General features: G+C 43.9%; 1 protein-coding gene across 2 annotated transcripts in view; it reads left to right on the forward strand.

Moving 5' to 3' along the window:
* PAN2 (PAN2-PAN3 deadenylation complex catalytic subunit PAN2) overlaps positions 1-17,721 on the forward strand; it is a 92,171-nt gene that overhangs the window by 66,637 nt on the left and 7,813 nt on the right. For both annotated transcript variants that reach the window (XM_050187359.2, XM_055076092.1), the window contains exons 23-26: positions 3,244-3,329; positions 6,683-6,740; positions 11,568-11,747; positions 13,082-13,175. In XM_050187359.2, the coding sequence (XP_050043316.2) occupies positions 3,244-3,329; positions 6,683-6,740; positions 11,568-11,747; positions 13,082-13,175 (418 nt within the window). The remainder of the gene's footprint in view (positions 1-3,243; positions 3,330-6,682; positions 6,741-11,567; positions 11,748-13,081; positions 13,176-17,721) is intronic.

Here is a 17,721-nt window from a genome sequence, read left to right on the forward strand (position 1 = left end):
ACTGGTTTTTGGCAAACAGCTTTTGTTATTGCAATATCAGCAGTTCATTTCCTTTTCCTGATGTCCATTACTGGATTTTTTTTTGTGTTGTAGAACTGCAGGTAGACATGGTGTCAGAAACAGTCTATATAAAGGTTGACATTCCTTGGAGCAGAAGTAAAGTGTACTTATGTTGTCCTCCATGTAATGCACCATTCCTGGCATTGCAAGGAAAGGAAACCGAAAAGTGCTGGTGGCAAAGCGTTTTCGTCAAGCCGCTTCCACGCAAGAGGTCACCAAAGGCTCACTTTTTTTCGTAATAGTCAGTGCCAAGTTGAAGCTTTGAACTGGACTCCCTAGAGAGTTCCATGTATAACTGTTTGCTTGAAGTGAAGAAACAAAGAAAAAATTCACCGTCAAAACAATGTTTCCAGTGCAAAATTTTAGTGCAGCTCTGTACGTGTTTTCATTTCGCGATATATTGACTGGCGAAGAAAATCTGCCTCGTGCAGCATGTTGCAAATGGAACGAAGTGTGGCGACACTGCCTCACTAATCTGGAGATCGTGAGAGCCAGTGAATGGGTGACACTTTGGCATGATTTACAGCAACCGCCTCCAACAGACCTCCCAGATGATGCGCGCTACTCTGGCGCCACATTGCCGCCACCATCGCCGCACTACGCTTTTCCTCCCACCTTTCGCCATGCCCTCCTCCTCCGCTTTCTGCCTCATGGTTTCGCTGCACCTCTTCCTCTGCTTTTTTCCTTGTGTCTTTCATCCCCCGCTGCTCTCTGCATTCGCTTTCCTCTTTCGCTGTGCTTGTTCGCTCGATTATGAGGGACAACACCGATGCTCGTCACAGGAACGAGCGCCTAAGAGCTACGTTCTAAAACACCACGATTTCTGCATTGAAAACAGCAGCAGTCATCGCTCCAGCCGTCTAGCTCCACGCTGCTATTTTTAAAACCCAGGAGAGCCAGACTTCTGCTGTGTTTTTGCCAACCACACCCACAAAAATCAGTTTTCTGGGAAGCTGACACCATCCAGTAGCGCAGCATTCACATCAGTATGATAAGATGACTGCCACTCGTCCCTGGCACTGAGTAGTCAAATGGATATTCCTGGACAGGTGAAACTCATCCTTGCCATGGAAAGGGTTAGTCATTAGAGTGCCTGCAGCGCAGCCTCAACCCTGTTAGTTTGAAAAGTCTGCCAAATATTGGTATGGTGCAGAAGACGAACAAGGTTAACATCTTTGCTAGGCAATAAAAAAAATGACATCTAAAAGCACTATCTCAAGTTGGCATTAACTTCGCTTGTCTTAAAGGGTACCTGAACCACTCCACGGGCTTGGTGAAAAGACATAGTCTGTGGATAGCATATGCTGCTGTGAACAACTCAGCCAAGTTCTTCAGTCCTGTGCGGCACGTGGAGCTCACAAGCAGAGCTCGAAGTCACCTTTCTCTTAAGCACTCTCTTTTCAACAGAAGCCTGGTCCTTATGTTTTTCTGGACACTTTATTTCATAATGTAGTGGATTCCCATATGCGGCTGCTATTGGCCAACAGCTTGCGTCAATCAACAAGTGTGTTTACATCAGTGCACTGCTTCCTACTGTTACTGTGTATATTGAGTGATGAAGTTTAATGAACAGGCTGAAGTAAGCAAAAATATGCTTTTGAATTTTAATAATAATTACATGCTTCAGGAAGAAGCCGATTATTGTCTGCTCATGCTTGGCTGCGGCCACCTATGTAGCAGTTACGCTTAGGCCACCCTGCTTATCTGTGTCATAGCTATTGGGTCTAGCTAATTTTGGCTAGTTTTGAATAGTTTTGAACGCTCAACTAGCCTCGAACCCCATGAAACTTAAGGCCAGTCACTTGGCAGATGCCTTGACAGCATTTCAAAATACACAAGTTGGAGGTGTCTACTGTCCGTCTGTCAAGCTGTTGAAGGACAAAGCCAGTCTGCACCACGTAGCAAAGTCAGACGAGCATATAAGCACAAGCACACACTCAAGCCCTGTCGTGCACAATGCAACCGCTGCGCATCCGCACTACAGTTCCATGTAGCTGCGGTTTGCTACGTAGTGTAGATGCTGAGGACAACTGTGTCTGGCTTATGTTTGGCACGTCGTAGGTGCCAAAATAAGAAGTTGTGATGCCTATGTTGTTGCTTCATGTTACTTCGAATCGCTTCGTGAAGCCAACAATGCGCCCCCTTCAGACAGCCCTACGGCACCAATAAGGCTAGACACGTTTGGCGGGCCAAGTATTGTTAACTGTTTTGCTGTCGCCTTCACGGACCAATTGGAGCAAGCAAACTCCTGGAAAAGGGTGCTCTATGGCATTCCCCCACGAACTCCAGTAATCGTAACGGTTATTTGACAGACATGGCCGCTAACTGTGGAGTCAGCTCAGGAATCAAGACATACCAGCTTTAGTCAAGCGGGACAACCCCTGTCTACGAGACCGTCTCTTTTCGGTGTGTTCAGCGAAACAAAATTGCAGGAGTGAGTGTGTGAACCCTCGCCCTCAAAGGCGGATGCTTCGACAACTTTGGATGCTTTGATTGGATGAGTGTTGGACAGCAGTTGTCCCTGGCCTAAGAGTGAGTGTGTGAACCCTCGCCCTCAAAGGCGAATGCTTCGACAACTTTGGATGCTCCGATTGGATGAATGCTGGACATTAGTTGTCCCTGGCCTACAGATCTAAGGAGAACAGAGGGTGTTTAAGGAGCCATTTTTGGCTCTTCAGTGTGCTTCATTTTCGGTCATGCTAGACTGATTAAATGTAACGTTCCCCACCCTTCGCGTAGATATTGTAAATAAACTCCCCTATTCCTCGTTCTCGATAAGAACAAGTTCCTCCCTTCAACGTCCTTAGTGTGGATGAGTCGGACAACGGCATGGGCCAGCTGCCGCTTTTCACATGCCCCACCCCAACTCTTACAACGTTAACATCCAAAATCAAATTCGAACTGCACGCCACAGTGACTTTCAGTAGGCGGAGTGCTGTGGGCATGCCCCACTCCGCCGTAGACTTCGCAGTGCGAGGCATTGAAGAAGGAATGGAAGCACCGCGAAGGGGGTGTTTGATTGCCAATAACTCCACTTCTGCTGAACACATTGGATTACTTTTTACAACAAAGTGTTTCTGAAATAGAATATTTTACCTTCAAATGCATTTCTGCACTTTGGTAAAGAGTGGTTCAGGGCCCCTTTAAGTTGGCCTTGATGTCCCTTTATGATGACGTTTTCAGGAAGAGGCAGAGATACGGAGTGATGGCACACGATCTACCATTCGTCCTTCCCACATGTCCGTTGCCAGGATCTCCTGCCTTCGAGGGTAAGGGGTTCAATCCATTTTCTGATTGCTTTGTACACAAACATTATGCCTGAAAGGTGATGGTTTGATATAAAAAGTGCTGTATGCCAAAAGAATCCCATTCTTTGTCACATGATGTGCACATAAATAACTTATATGATCTACATTTAATGTACCCATAGCCCATGATGCTTTATTATCACATTAATGTAGTCACCTACTGCAGTTAAAACTTGATAACACAAGGATAGTAAACTCGGCAATTTCCTTATGTCGAAATTTCGTTACATTGAAATTTGGCCTTTTATGCAAATAAATACAGTCAGCAACAAATATTTATTACACGGAAGGGGCCACAAAATTTTCCGAATTATTGGGCTATCTGAAAAAGCAAACTTGAATGAGAAAAAAAAAAGAAAAATATTTTGTTGAGTTTTAGAGTCGGTGATGAAAGATACGGTTTCATGCCATGACGATATCTTCAGATTGGCGATACAAAGCGAAGCCAGTAACGCTTATACACCCACTCTGCTTCTGCGGATTATAGTCAGGGTGTCTACCAACCGGGAATTCTCAGGGATTTTTAGTAGTCTGGAAAAACTCAGGGAAAACTCAGGGATTTTTTGCCTCTATCAGGGAAAATTAGCTTTAATTTTATTGAAAGGGTCGAAAGTCGCGGTAATGCTGGCTCGAGTAACAGACAGGAATCGTAACGAATCGTCTTTGACGCCCTGCCGTCGGCTGGAGGAGTTGCCAGTGTAGAGTCAACGACCGACTTTCCGGATTCCCGATAATTTGGACGGCTTCGCGGCACCACCACGTACCCTAGAGTCAATGTATCAGAACGTCTAAAATTTCGGACCTAAGAACTCTTTGCCGTCCGATTTTCCGGACGTTCTGCGTGACCGCAGGTCGGAAACGGCATTAATCAAAGCCACCACCGCTGCCATTTTGATTACCTCGCCGCCTCGAACCGGCGCTATCGCACGCAGATCCGCTGGAAGCCGTAGCCACCACTGCGGCAACGCTACGCCTAGCTGATTCGTCGTTCGCTATTAAGCTTCTTGCCGTTTGGTGCCGTGTTTCTTCATTTCTCCGCTGTCAGCAATAATTTTGGCTTCGAAGCTCGGAAAGCACGGCGCCTTCCATAATGCTGGTTCCTGAAAGTTAGTTTTGCCTCAGTACAGTTGTGTGACGCGGTGAAGCATTAGCAAAAGTATTGCGGTGAAGCTTAACAAGCGTAGAAAGGGGCAATTGTCACGGGACACAGTATGTATTCCTTAATTTTACACGGGTGCACCCGCCCTCTCCTGTCACAGTAGGAGCACTGCTATGCCTAATAAGTGTACTGACAGGCATTCAGAGCTTTTCCAGATGTGTCTGTGTCGATTTGAGCCCTTAAGAGCAGTAAAAGACATTCATTTATTTTTTCGGACTGGCTGATTTTTCGGAAGTATTCGCGGCCCCTAGGGGGTCCGTAAAATTGGACGTTGACTGTAAACTGACCAAGAGTATGCTTCAAATGGTCCGTAGTGCGAACGCGCGACAAAAGGAGAACGAGAACAGAAAGGACCGACGCATCGAGGAATGAACGGGGAATGAAGTATGCGAGTGCTTCTTTGAAGGAGCCTGAGCTCAAAAAACACTCTTGGCTGATGCCGAGATGCAGGTGTCCCTCATACAAACGAAAATAAACTCTTTAACTCAATGAAACACAACACTGAGGCGTCGTGCGCGGGCTGAGAGTATGTCAGGACAGTTGAGGTTGACTTACGAGCTGTTGAGAGAGACTCTCAATTGTGACAAAATTCGGGCCTCATACCGCTGAGCTTGCTATCAGTTGGTATAAATAGCTAATATTCGAAAATATTTGCTTCTGTGTGCATCTCCTTTTTATTTGTATTTGAGAATGTCTGACTCTATTTGCAATTTCTTTCGAAGACATTTTATTTGCTGTGCATTTTACTAACCCCTCCCTTTTATTCTTTTTTTGAATAACATAAACACCACTCCTTAGTATTCAAATTGGATTAAGTGGGTTCTTTTAAAAAAATTTTTCATATGCTTACTAAAGAGTGACAGCATCGGGTGATATGGTTCCAGCCCGTCTTGCCATAAAACATAGTTCTACATCACTGAGGGAATTTCTCAAAGGCATTCAGGGAAAACCTGGAAAACTCAGGGAATTTGGAAATGTCAACTTGGTAGACACCCTGATAGTGTTGCTCGCAGTGGGACGCCACCATCATAAAAAGCGCCGACAGCAGGAAGCGAATGCTTCGTCTGCCTTTTGTTTCAACGCTTCTCCGAAACTCAAGATTACACAACCTCCAGTACTAAATGTGCAGGAAAACAGCGCTCTTGTCGCCACATTTTTGCTTTGCAATGTCTCAGATTACTTCTAAAACAGTGCACGCAAACTGTGTATGCGCTCAGCCACGCTGACAGCCACATGCAGCCACGGTTGCAATAGAAAAGGAGATGGTGCGCCAATATGCTCGCCCCCTCCCCCTTCGAGCACACTTTATCCTAGCTTGCTCCACTCCCCCCTTTCCCCTTGGTCATGCAGGAATACGGTGTTCATCAAATCACCCTTCTTCTTGGCTTACCCTTGCAAGCTTTCACTAGCACATATTTCACTCACACCTTTCAATTGCACCACTATTGCGTGGAATGTGACAGAATCTTATCACACTTGGACTTTGTATGAAAGATGACGCTGCTCCACTTTGGTGGTAGCTCTCAGTCACGCGGCGCACAAATTAAGAGATGCATTTGCAAGCAGCTGCATGCAATTAAATCATTTGAACATCTGCATCCGCAAAACTTTCCATTTATTGTCTCAGTATTCCTTCACGATGGCATTGAAATTTCATTATTTTGAAATCGTGTACTATAAACACACTTCATAATATTGAGGTTCTAAATACATGGTGTTCTATGGACAAGAAGGTATAAAAAGTTATATACTATATACTTCGTTATAGTGAGAATTTCATTATATTGAAGTTTGTATAGAAGCTAAACTGTAATCACTTGTTCTCACAAATTACCACAGTCATTGTAATAATTGTTTTGGTTTTTTAGTAATCAGTCGTTGCACATATAGATAATGGTTTTTCATTGCCTTTCTTGCTAACCGCATTATAGAACTCGAAGGCAGAAGTTTCTAGCTTGCTTTGGCTATGACATGAAACTAAGTTTCATATAGAATCATATAGATTCTTAATGACAGCAAGCAGACACAGCATTAAGCAAACACAGACCTTAAGACTTAAAGCAAACACAAAGAAATAAGCACCCAAATGCAAAGTTGTCTTGTTAGTTTTCATCCTAATTGCAGCTTTCTCACATTTGCTTGTCACATTTTCCAGGCAAGGGCCTCTTGAAGGGATTCCATTTATTGATGACTACATTGCAACACAAGAACAGGTAAGCTGTCCTTCGCTCGCCTTCTGCAGTAGCGCTGTAATGCACTTACATGCAGCCTTATCATCGTTGCTGTGAAACAAACACGTGTTGAGCAAAAACTGCAGTAGACAGGCACTCTTAGCCTCTGTTTGCAAACTAGTTGTAGCTAGGGGAGGGGAGTGCTAAAGGTTGTATGTCAAATCGAATATGAATATTATGAACTTTCTTTTACACATAAAAAAAAATTATTGCTTGTTTATTGTGCATGGGTAATGATGACATCAGAGAATGCAATAAGACAAGACTATGGAATCTTGCATCTTATAATATAATGCTAAGCTATAAATAATATATAAAATTTAGAAAAGGTACCAAGTACTGGCACAGTGGTACCATTTACCATTACCAGATGCACATCATCACCTAGGGTGTCTTGAACCAGAAATGAAAAAAAAAGATGCTTTTGCACAAACCAGGACTGAACTGGAGCGTTAAACCTTTTTTTACCACTGAGCAAAACTACAAAGAAAATGCTCAACGATTACAATACTCCCTAATGTGAAATTTGAGCGCAGCTGTATAGATGTTTACATTTCGCGATATGTTGAGGCAAAGAACTTCAGATCGAAATCACCACACTGACTAACACTGGGTCAGTGCCGTCAGTGCGTTCGCAGAGGATATGACAGTATGGGAATGCTAGCATCATGAACAGCATCGGAACCAGCTCTGGAAGAAGACGACAACGAACGTGCAAGCAGTGGCACGAGTGGGTGTGAACGAGCTAACTGTGGAAGAAGATGACGACTAAATGTACAAAAAGTGGCACGAGCTCATTTGTGCAGATACACCAAGGGACAACAATGCTCAACCCAGGAACGGATGCCTAAGAGCCGCTCTCTAAAAAAAAAACTGCGGATACCAAGCTCTGTGACAGTCGGTTTAAGTGAAGCTTTCATTGGTGTTTGTGAAGAATGTTGTTGCGGCTTAGCAACTATTTGCAATTAGAAACCCAGATGGACATTTCCACTGGAAACTGCCTTGCTCAACGTAAACTTTTGCTCGATCATGCACACAACACATATGATGACAAAGAAAAGATGACAATAGAATGACTGTGTGGCATCACAAACTGTATGATGACGACTTGATGACTACAAAATGACAATGACAGCATGACAACACTGGAACCACCACAACAAAATGACCTTGATAGAATGATCACAATGGCATGATGATGACTCAGGGTGTCTACCAACCGGGAAAACCTGCAATTATCAGGGATATTGAATGGTCTCGAAATACTCTGGGAAAACTCAGGGAATTTGTGCTTCTAGGGAAAATTAGCTGTCATTTTATTGAAAAGGAGCGAAAGTCGCCCTGATGCTGTCTCGAGTAAAAGAGAAGAATCGTAACGAATTGTCTTTGACGACATGTCGCCAGCTGGAGGAGTTGCCAGTGCACAGTCAATGACTCATTTTCGGGACGCCCGATTTTCGGGACATGCCCGATAATGCGGACGGCTTCGCGGTACCACCACGTACCCCATATAGTCAATGTATAAGAACGTCTGAAATTTAGGACGCAAGAACCCCTCACCGTCGGATTTTCCGGACTTTCTGCTGCGACCGCAAGTTCGAAACGGCAATAGTCAAAGCCAACACCGCCGTTTTGATTATCTCGCCGCCTCGAGCCTGCGCTCTCGCACCCATATCCGCTTGCCACCGCGGCAACGCGAGGCCTAGCTGCTTTGACAGTCGCTATTAAGGTTCTTGCCGTTCGGTGCCGTGTTTTTCATTGAAAGAATTCGCCGCTGTCAGCAATGGCACCGACTCCACCTCTGTAATCCTCGCGATCGGCTTCGAAGCTTAGAAAGCACGGCGCGTTGCATAATGTCTGTTTCCGAAAGGCAGCTTTGCCTCGTCACAACAATGTTACGCGGCAATGTTTCCCTTCACCGCATACTGAAGCATTGCGGTGAAGCTTAACAAGCGTGGGAAGGGGCAATTGTCACGGGACACGGTACGTATCTCTTAATTATACATGCGTGCACCCGCCGTCTCCTGTCACAGTACGAGCACAAATATGCCTAATCAGTGTACTGGCAGGCCTTCAGAGCTTTTTCGGACGTGCCTGTGGCGGTTTGAGCTCTTGAGGGCAGTAGAAGACACGCATTAATTTTTTCGTACTGCCCGATTTTTCGGACGTTTTCGCGGCCCCTAGGAGTCAGAAAAATCGGACGTTGACTGTACAACTGACCAAGAGGATGCTTGAAATGGTCCGTGGCCGCGAACGCTAGTCGGAATGAGGGCGAAAACAGAAAGGACCGTCTCATTGAGGAATGACAGGGAAAGGAACTGTGCCGCCTCTTGTTTGAAGGAGCTTCAGCTCAAGAAGTAAACTGTTGGTGGACGCCGAGATGCCGGTGACCCTCATCCAAACCAAAATAAATTCTTTAAAGCAGTGAAATGCAACACTGAGTCATTGTGCATGGGCTGAGAGTATGTCAGGGCAGCTGAGGTTGACTTTCCAGCTGCTGAGAGAATCTCATTTGTGACAAAGTTCAGGCCTAATACCAAAGAGCTTGCTGTCATTCGATAGAATTAACTCATATCCGAAAATATTTACTTCTGCATGCATCTCTTTTTACTCATATATGAAAATGTTCAACTCAATTTGCAATGGGCCTTGCAATTTTATTTTTTTTAAAGATATTTTATTCGCTGCACATTTTACTAACCCTTTAGTTCTCTATTTTTAATAAAATAAGCACTACTACTTACTGTTCAAACTGTATTAAGTCGTTTTTTATTTTTTTAACATGCCTACTAGAGTGACAGCATCTGGCAAAATGGTGTCAGCCCATCGTGTCATAAAACGAAGTTCTGTATTGCTCAGGGAATTTTGCAAGGCACACAGGGGAAACCTGGAAAACTCAGGGAATTTGAAAATGTTAACTTGGTCAACACCCTGTGACTGCATAATCACCATGGGAAAACGATGCTGGCGTGACAAAAATTAGGATGACAATGGTTCCATTGTGACAGTGTGATTGATGATCATGGGATGATGACGCTGCAGTGGTGATCATACTTTGATGACAATAGTGTGACGATGACAGCGCACTGACCATGAGATAATGACACTGATGTGACTATGTTGGTGTGACGATGACTGAATGACACCCGCAAGGTGGTGACGATGGTGTGACGATAATGGCGAGACCACCACGAGATGGTGACAATGGTGTGATGACAACAGGGTACTATCATGGGATGACAATGGCGGTACACCGATGGTGATATGACAACTATGGTGTGACAAGTGTGGGATGACGACACTGGACTGGTGACAATAGTATAATGATGATGGCATTATGACCATGGGACAGTGATAATTGTATGATGACGATGGCGTAACAACCATGGGAGAATGACGGTGGACTAATGACAATGGCATGCTGACCACGGGATAACGTGGTTATCCCGTGGTCAGACGGTAGATGACATCCATAGAATGGCAATGCTGGCATGCCGACCATGGGATGGATGACGACTCTGAAATGACAATGATGGTGTGACAAAGACTGCGTGAGACTATGGGATGATGACAAAGGTATGACAGCGATAATGTGATGACAGCATGATGCTGATGTTGGAATGATGCCAATGGTGTGACGAAAAAGGCATGATGATAGTGACGATGATGAACGACCACAACAGCAACTCTGTGATGATGCATTGACAGCAATGGCATGATGATAAAATTACAATGCCAGTATGGCGACGGCTAAAATGTGGTGGCATGATGACAGTATGACAACACAGTAAGGGCAACAGATTGAAAACGGCGGAAAGGTGACGATGACATGACACTGAAGGAATTATCACAATGGCTTGAAGGCGATGAAAGCACGACGATGGCGTGTTGGTGTTGAGCTCACGTGCATCACCTGCCACTGCGAGCCACCTTAACTCGCACCAAATCTGGTGTTTGCTTGCATTATGTCCGGTACCAGTCAATCTGGCAGGCTTAATTCACGCTATGTCCTGTACCATGGGCAACCTCAATTCACCCTATATCCAATGTTTTCACTATGTCAGGTACTGGCTCATCGGGCTGCCCTAAATTGCACCATGTCTGGTGTTGGCCAATCATGAAAAACTGCAGCTAGCAAGGCTGCCAAGTGTATGACGGCAACGGCCTGATGATGACATTTCTATCAGTTTAACAAATGCATTCGGCAAGAGCTATTGGGCTGGACAGCAGCCAGCAGCCTCAGCAAGAAAGTCGAAGGAAGAGGCTAAGATGGTTTCGCTTTGAAAAGAAAGATGCCACAACCTCCAACCACTACACTGCATGGGTAGAAATATGGAGAAGAGTAAAAAAAGGATGATGGCAGAATTGAAGCAAAACACACTCATGCGACTTGCTCAATTTTAAAGATCAAAGGTTCCTCTTAAAGTATTGTGTTCAATCTGCTCTTGTCACTTCAGCTTTCTGCTCCGCTTCAACTTTCTGCTCCACATGGTTACTGCAAGAAATATGCAGTAACCATGTGGAGCAGAAAGTTGAAGTGTGTCCTCCTACATAACTTATTGTCATTTTTTGATTAAAGTATACATTTCTGGGATCTGATTTGTATGCTGATGCTGTAAGTGTGCTCTGTGAAAACAGATTGTGATAGCATCATGCTTATGTGCAAAAAGCCAAAATTCAATCAAAACACCTATGAGTGGAGATATCAAAAGAATATGAGAATAGCAAATTTACTAGAAAAGCAAGCTATTAATTACCTTTCCTATTCCTTCACACTTTGATGTCCGTCATTTCTGTACATGTTTCCAGGTGGTGGACTACTTGACCCAGTTTTCGGGAATCCAGCCCGGTGACCTGGATGTGACCATTTCATCCAAACATCTGACCACACTTAAGGCTACTTACCGCAAGCTGCGCTACCTCGTGGATGAAGGAGTAATCTTTGTTGGCCATGGTCTCAAGAATGACTTTAGAGTCATCAACCTTGTTGTAAGCATGCTATTGCAGCCATGTTATGAATCTAGTGCCTTTCCTTTATTTCTTTTGACTCTTCTTGGCTTCCTAAAGTTAGTGCACACGTTACTATTCATATTTAGTACTTATCGATAAGTAAAGAAAACCTGACAGCAATGCCTTCACAGTCACTTAATGCAGGAGCTACTCACTGAAAAAATATCTGCTGTTCCCTAGTTCTGCAGTGAAGTACATTAAGCAGTAGTCCCAAGAGTGCTTGTCCTTAAAAATGTGAGGGTTGACCTCTTCGTTGTTCAAATGTTTGCACCATTTAGATAGGATAAGCAGGTATACAGTCACTGCCGAAAAATCAAGACTCCCTAGAAGCAGGGAAAATGTACGAAATATCAGACAGTCCGAAAAAAATGAATGCATGCCTTTAACTGACCTGAAGGACTCAAATTGCCACAGCCACATCCAAAATAGCTTTAAAGGCCTGCCAGTACATGTATTAGGCATCTCGGTGCTCATATTATGACAGGACACTACGGGTGTGTGCATGTATTCTTAGTTGCAGTACATTGCATATGGTTGACCGCGTAACATCATTGTATCGCGGTAATGCTGACTTCCAGGAACTGGCAATATGCAATGCTTTAGACTCTTGCCGCGCTTTCCACGCTTTGACGAGAAGGATGAAGGTAGAGTCACCACCATTGCCGACAGCGACAAATCCATTAAATGAACTACATGGCACCAAACAGGCAGAAGCTTCATGGCGAACTTCAAAGCAGCTAGGCCTAACTACAGCGCAAAACGACTACAATGGCTGCCAACAGATCGGCGTGCAAAAACGCTCATTCGAGGCTGCAAGGTATTCAAAATGGCAAATGTGCTGGCTTCAGTTAATTCTGTTTCGGACCTGCAGTCACAGCAAAAAGTCCAAAAAATCGCACGGTGAAGTGTTTCAGTGTGTGAAATTTCAGACCTCCTTATACATTGGCTCTGTGGGGTACATAGTGGTGGCCCAAAGGTGTCCAAATTCTGTAATATGTCTGTAAAATCCGGTATTCAAAAAATCTGTCAGTGACTGTATGTGTCTAATAACAAAGGAAAGTACAGTGTACTGTGCTGAATGTGAAGTGAATAATGAAGGAAATTGCAAATAATGGTTGGCGTAATGCTTCTTAGTAACTTATCCAAATGTACTTGTAAGTAATGAATCTTACAGTGCAGAGATACTTTTGTACTCACACAGCATTCGTGACTTTTCATGTTCATGCACATCCTTTATGTGCAGTGTTTCACTGCTGTTTTGTTGCTGCTTTTTTACATTTTGTATATGCATTTGCTCCTTAATTTCTAAACAGGTACCTGCTGACCAAGTGATTGACACCGTGCTTCTCTTTCAACTTCCTAACAAGAGAATGGTATCTCTGCGTTTCCTTGCTTGGCACTTTCTTGGTAAGTACAGTGAACAGCAAGTTTTTTTAGTTGTGGGTGTTATTTTTTATTTCTGTGAGGTTAGTCTGGTTCATGAGCAGGTGCATGCTTAGTCAGAACAAGGACCAGTGAAACAAATGGGCACAATTATGGGAGAGAAAAGTTTTTTTTCTGCATTCTTCGTATTTGTTTTTCTTTCAGAATAGTAGTTTTGTTATCATATACAGACATCGTACAATTTTTCGGACTCCCTCGGGACTGCAATAACCTCAAACAAATTTGGAAGTCCAGAAAATCCAAGCATACCTTGTACTTCTCTCAAGGACTCAAATCGCAACAGCCATGTCTGAAATAGCTCTGAGGGCCTGCCAGTACACTTATTAGGCTCTCAGTGCCCGTACTGTGACACGTGGGTGCGCTTGTGTATAATTAAGGAACACACTACGACCCGTGACAATGGCCCCTTACCACTCTTGGTATGCTTCACCACAATATCATGCGTATACTTAACCGCGTAACACCGCTGTACTGCGGCGGAGCTTATTTTGGGAAAAAGGCAAAATGCTACGCTTTTTAGACCCTTGCCATGCTTCAAAGCCATCGACGAAGATGAAAAAGGAGTCGGAACCATTGCTGACAGCAGGGAATCTCGTCAAAGAAAAATGCGGCACCTAACAGCAGGAAGTGTGGTAGCGAATGTCGAAGCAGCTAGGCCTAGTTTTGCAGGGCGCATGACAGCAAAATATGACCAAACACCATGTGGCTAAACACAAATGCTTGTGGTGGCTACAGCTGGTTATGGCTGTCAGCAGATTGGCATGCGAGAGCGCTAATTCAAGGCTACGAGGTAATCAAAATGGCAATGGTGGTGTCTTCAATTAATGCCATTTTGGACCTGCAGTCATGGCAAGAAGTCCAAAAAAATTGGACGGTCGAGGGTTTCAGCGTCTGAAATTGTGGCATACATGGTGCGTCACAAAGGCATCTGAATTATTGGGCATTTCCAAAAAATTTATTGTTGACTATAACACCATTCTTGGCTTCATTACGCAGGATGGTGGCGAATGCAGCAACTTGCATGTTTTGCTAAAGGAATTAGAATATTTCTTGTTATTTCATGCACTGCAAGAGATGTGCACGGTTATTTAAAATTTAAAAGACAAATTGAATGTGTATGTGCACTTTATTACTCACACCATATTGAATTAGTTGATATCTAGAAGTATATTTCCCTTATGGCTGGATATATATGGTATGCCCATATGCTCCTAGATATGCCCATAATCATCAGAAAGTTCAGGTGGCAAGGATAGACACATATGTTGGCTGTTTGCAGGCCAAATTAAGGTTTCTGGACTCTTACCTGGCAGAGAAAGCTACCATCAAAGCAGTTAGGCCTAACTACAGCACAAAATGACTACAATGGCTGCTAACAGATCGGCGTGCAAAAATGCTCGTTCAAGGCTGCAAGATATTCAAAATGGCAACTGTGGTGACTTCAGTGAATGCTGTTTCAGATCTGCGGTCACGGTAAAAAGGTCAGAAAAATCGGATGATGAAGTGGTTCAGTGTCAGAAATTTCAAACCTCCTTATACATTGGCTCTATTGAGAATGTGGTGGTGGCCCAAAGGCATCCAAATTATCAGGCATGTCTGTTAAAGCGGGTGTCCAAAAAATCGGTCAGTGAGTTTATGTGTCTAATATAAAAAAAGCACAGAGTACCATGCTGAATGTGAAGTAAATAATGAAGGATATTGCGAATAATGGTTGGCATAATGCTTCTCAGTATTGTTCAATATCGTTAGTATCATTCAATATCGCACAACTCGGAGGAAACTTCCAACCTCTAAATTCCAACAGCTACTAATATTTTCTCAACTTGGCTATAGGTCTTAGCTATCCCTGCAGCTTTGTTTCAAAAGAGAATGTGTTTCTTTGCTGGAAGATACTATGTTGTAATTGCTGCTGCACAGAGATTGTGTTTGTTGAATGGCTGTGCAGGGCAGCTGATTTCTTGCTTGATAATTCATTGGAACATGAATATCGTGCAACCACATATAATGCAAAAGAGAGCTTTGGATAATTCAGAAAATAAAAAAGAATAACGTATGACCATTTGCAGTTTTGACTTGCAACAGCAAGTCTCTCTTGCGTGCCATATTGCTAATGTACGAACGTTTAGTCAATTTTTTAATTATTCGCTTTTATGTGCCAAAACCACGATCTGATTATGATGCACACGATAGTGAGGGAATCCGGATTAAATTTGACTACTAAGGTTTCTTTAACGTGCACCTAAATCTAAGTACATGGGTGTTTTTGCACTTCGCCCCCATTGGAATGGGCCGCCATGGCTGGGATTCAATCTGATGACATCGTGCTTAGCAGCACACCAAAGATATTAAGCAACCATGGGGGGTCGTTTAGTCATCAATAGCCATTTCAGGTGCATTTTGCCAAACTTGCACTAGCAAAGCGCAGATATTATGTACTTTAGTGAATCCTTTGTGCTGGTTGCAACGCGGTATTGTAGTGCCATCTGGCATGCACTCTGTATGTTACAGCTTGTTCCTCCAAGATTTCTTGGACACCTTTGCATCTTTTCCTGCTTTTTTTTCTTTTGTTTATGTTTTCCCTGATTAGACATGTGATACATTAGGGGCCTTAAACAAAGTGGCCGGAACCAGTGGAAACACTGTCACTTGCTATCGAAAGTTAAAATGAATACAGTACACTTCTGTTAATTGGACTCCAGTTAATTCAATTCAATTTTTTGTTAATTCGATTCCAACCGAAGATCCCGCCCGGCATCCACGCATTTCTCTGGGCCAAATGTTTTGTTATTTCGATCCTAAAATTGGCATTCGCTGAATCATGCAAACTTGTTCAGTCAGCGCACATGCGCCTCACCCCGATGGTGACCGCAGTAGCGACCCCTTTAGTGACAGCGTCTGTCTCAGCAGAGCTTAGAAGCCAGTTAATGCATTGAAGACATGTCATCTACGGTCGAAAGCACCTATTTTCGGCCTGCCCTAGGAATATTTTCTAGCGGTAACCGTAGCTCACAATGTCTGGTTACAGTATTTACTCGATTCAATGTGTGCCTTTTTTCTTGTTTTTATTTCACGGGAAACGGGCCGAAATTTGCCTACGCGGGGCACTTGGATACGAAACCAATACCGCCCGCACGGCGTTTGTATGCTTTACCGCATAACACAGACATCTTGCGGCGAAGGTGACTAAAAAACAGGCCATCATTGTGCAAAACATTTTTCTTGCTTTAGATTTCTGCCTTGTTTAGGACCTTTAATGTCATTTCTACATTAGTTTTCTGCTTCAGACAAATATAAAGTGGTTGCCCATTTTATTTGGGTTCATGTTAGGATTGGGAAAACGCTGGTGTTTTGTCCTTTCTTCTGCGTCTTGTTGAATTCGACCGGCCGGATAATCAGATCAGTTTCGTCGGTCCCGTCAAGGTCGAATTAACGGAAGTCAACCATATTACGTTGTAACACATGGCTGGAAAGACGTGATATGGCAGTGTTCGTGGGCTTAGAATAAGGCACCGTAGCACAGTGCAATGGCCAACCTGGTGGCGATGAGTGCCCATATGGCCACAGTGCATGAGCAGGTACTGGTACTTTGGTAACGGATCATGATGGGGCACGCGCCGGGGCAGCTGCTTTCGCATAGCGAGGCCACATCGACGCGTATTGCTGCAATGAAATGGCTTATTTAACCTAAAGTGGTTAAATAAGCATTTTTACTTGAGTTGGGCTCCTCTACGACACCACCTCCATTCCCTTTCGGTACACTGAGCTGCGTTGTCGCATTTCGCACATTTGTGCTTTTTGCAAATGAGAGGTTGGCTTTTTCCCAATACTTTATTGCTAAGCGGCTGAGCTTTCAGTATTCTGAAGTACAAGAACGGAAAAAGAAAAGGTTACACTCATTGTAGAGCATGACTTGAAATATGACATGAGGTGCTTTTTCATGTTAGTAATACTGGAAGCAGAATTTAATTTTGAAAATCCTGGCGGTATCTTTGTGAAAAATAGCCCAGTTATATTTAGCCACCTGCAGCTTCGTTGTCTCGATAATATAAAGTTTATTTAGAGCACAGCCCTTAAGCACCTGTTCCCGCAGCGAGCGTCGTTCCTGCAGTGAGCGAGCATGCAGCGAGCGTTTCGGTGTTCTCGGCGTAACCGAGCAAATGAGCATAGTGAAAGATGAGACAACACAGCGCATAGCAAGGAATGAAAAAAGCAGCGAGGGTATGGCAAAAGCACGGCCACCTAGATAGGCGCATTTGGCGGGGTTGCCATGGCCGTCCCATTCAGACGGAGAGGGTGTAATTGCGGAAAAGGGAGTGGCCGCTCCTTTTGCTGCAACACGGCGCGCACCTCCGACCCCTCGACTTCGACTCCCTTGCCATGGCTGCGCGTGAGAAGATCCGCGTCACATTTACAATTTGACTTTATACTGCAAAAACTTATGCTGAAGAAAAACCCACACAAAATCATGGATGGCCCTTGTCGCTATTTTTTTTTTCTTTGCACTCCAACC

The sequence above is a fragment of the Dermacentor andersoni genome, chromosome 2 (genome assembly GCF_023375885.2).
Source record: "Dermacentor andersoni chromosome 2, qqDerAnde1_hic_scaffold, whole genome shotgun sequence".
Classification (NCBI taxonomy): domain Eukaryota; kingdom Metazoa; phylum Arthropoda; class Arachnida; order Ixodida; family Ixodidae; genus Dermacentor; species Dermacentor andersoni.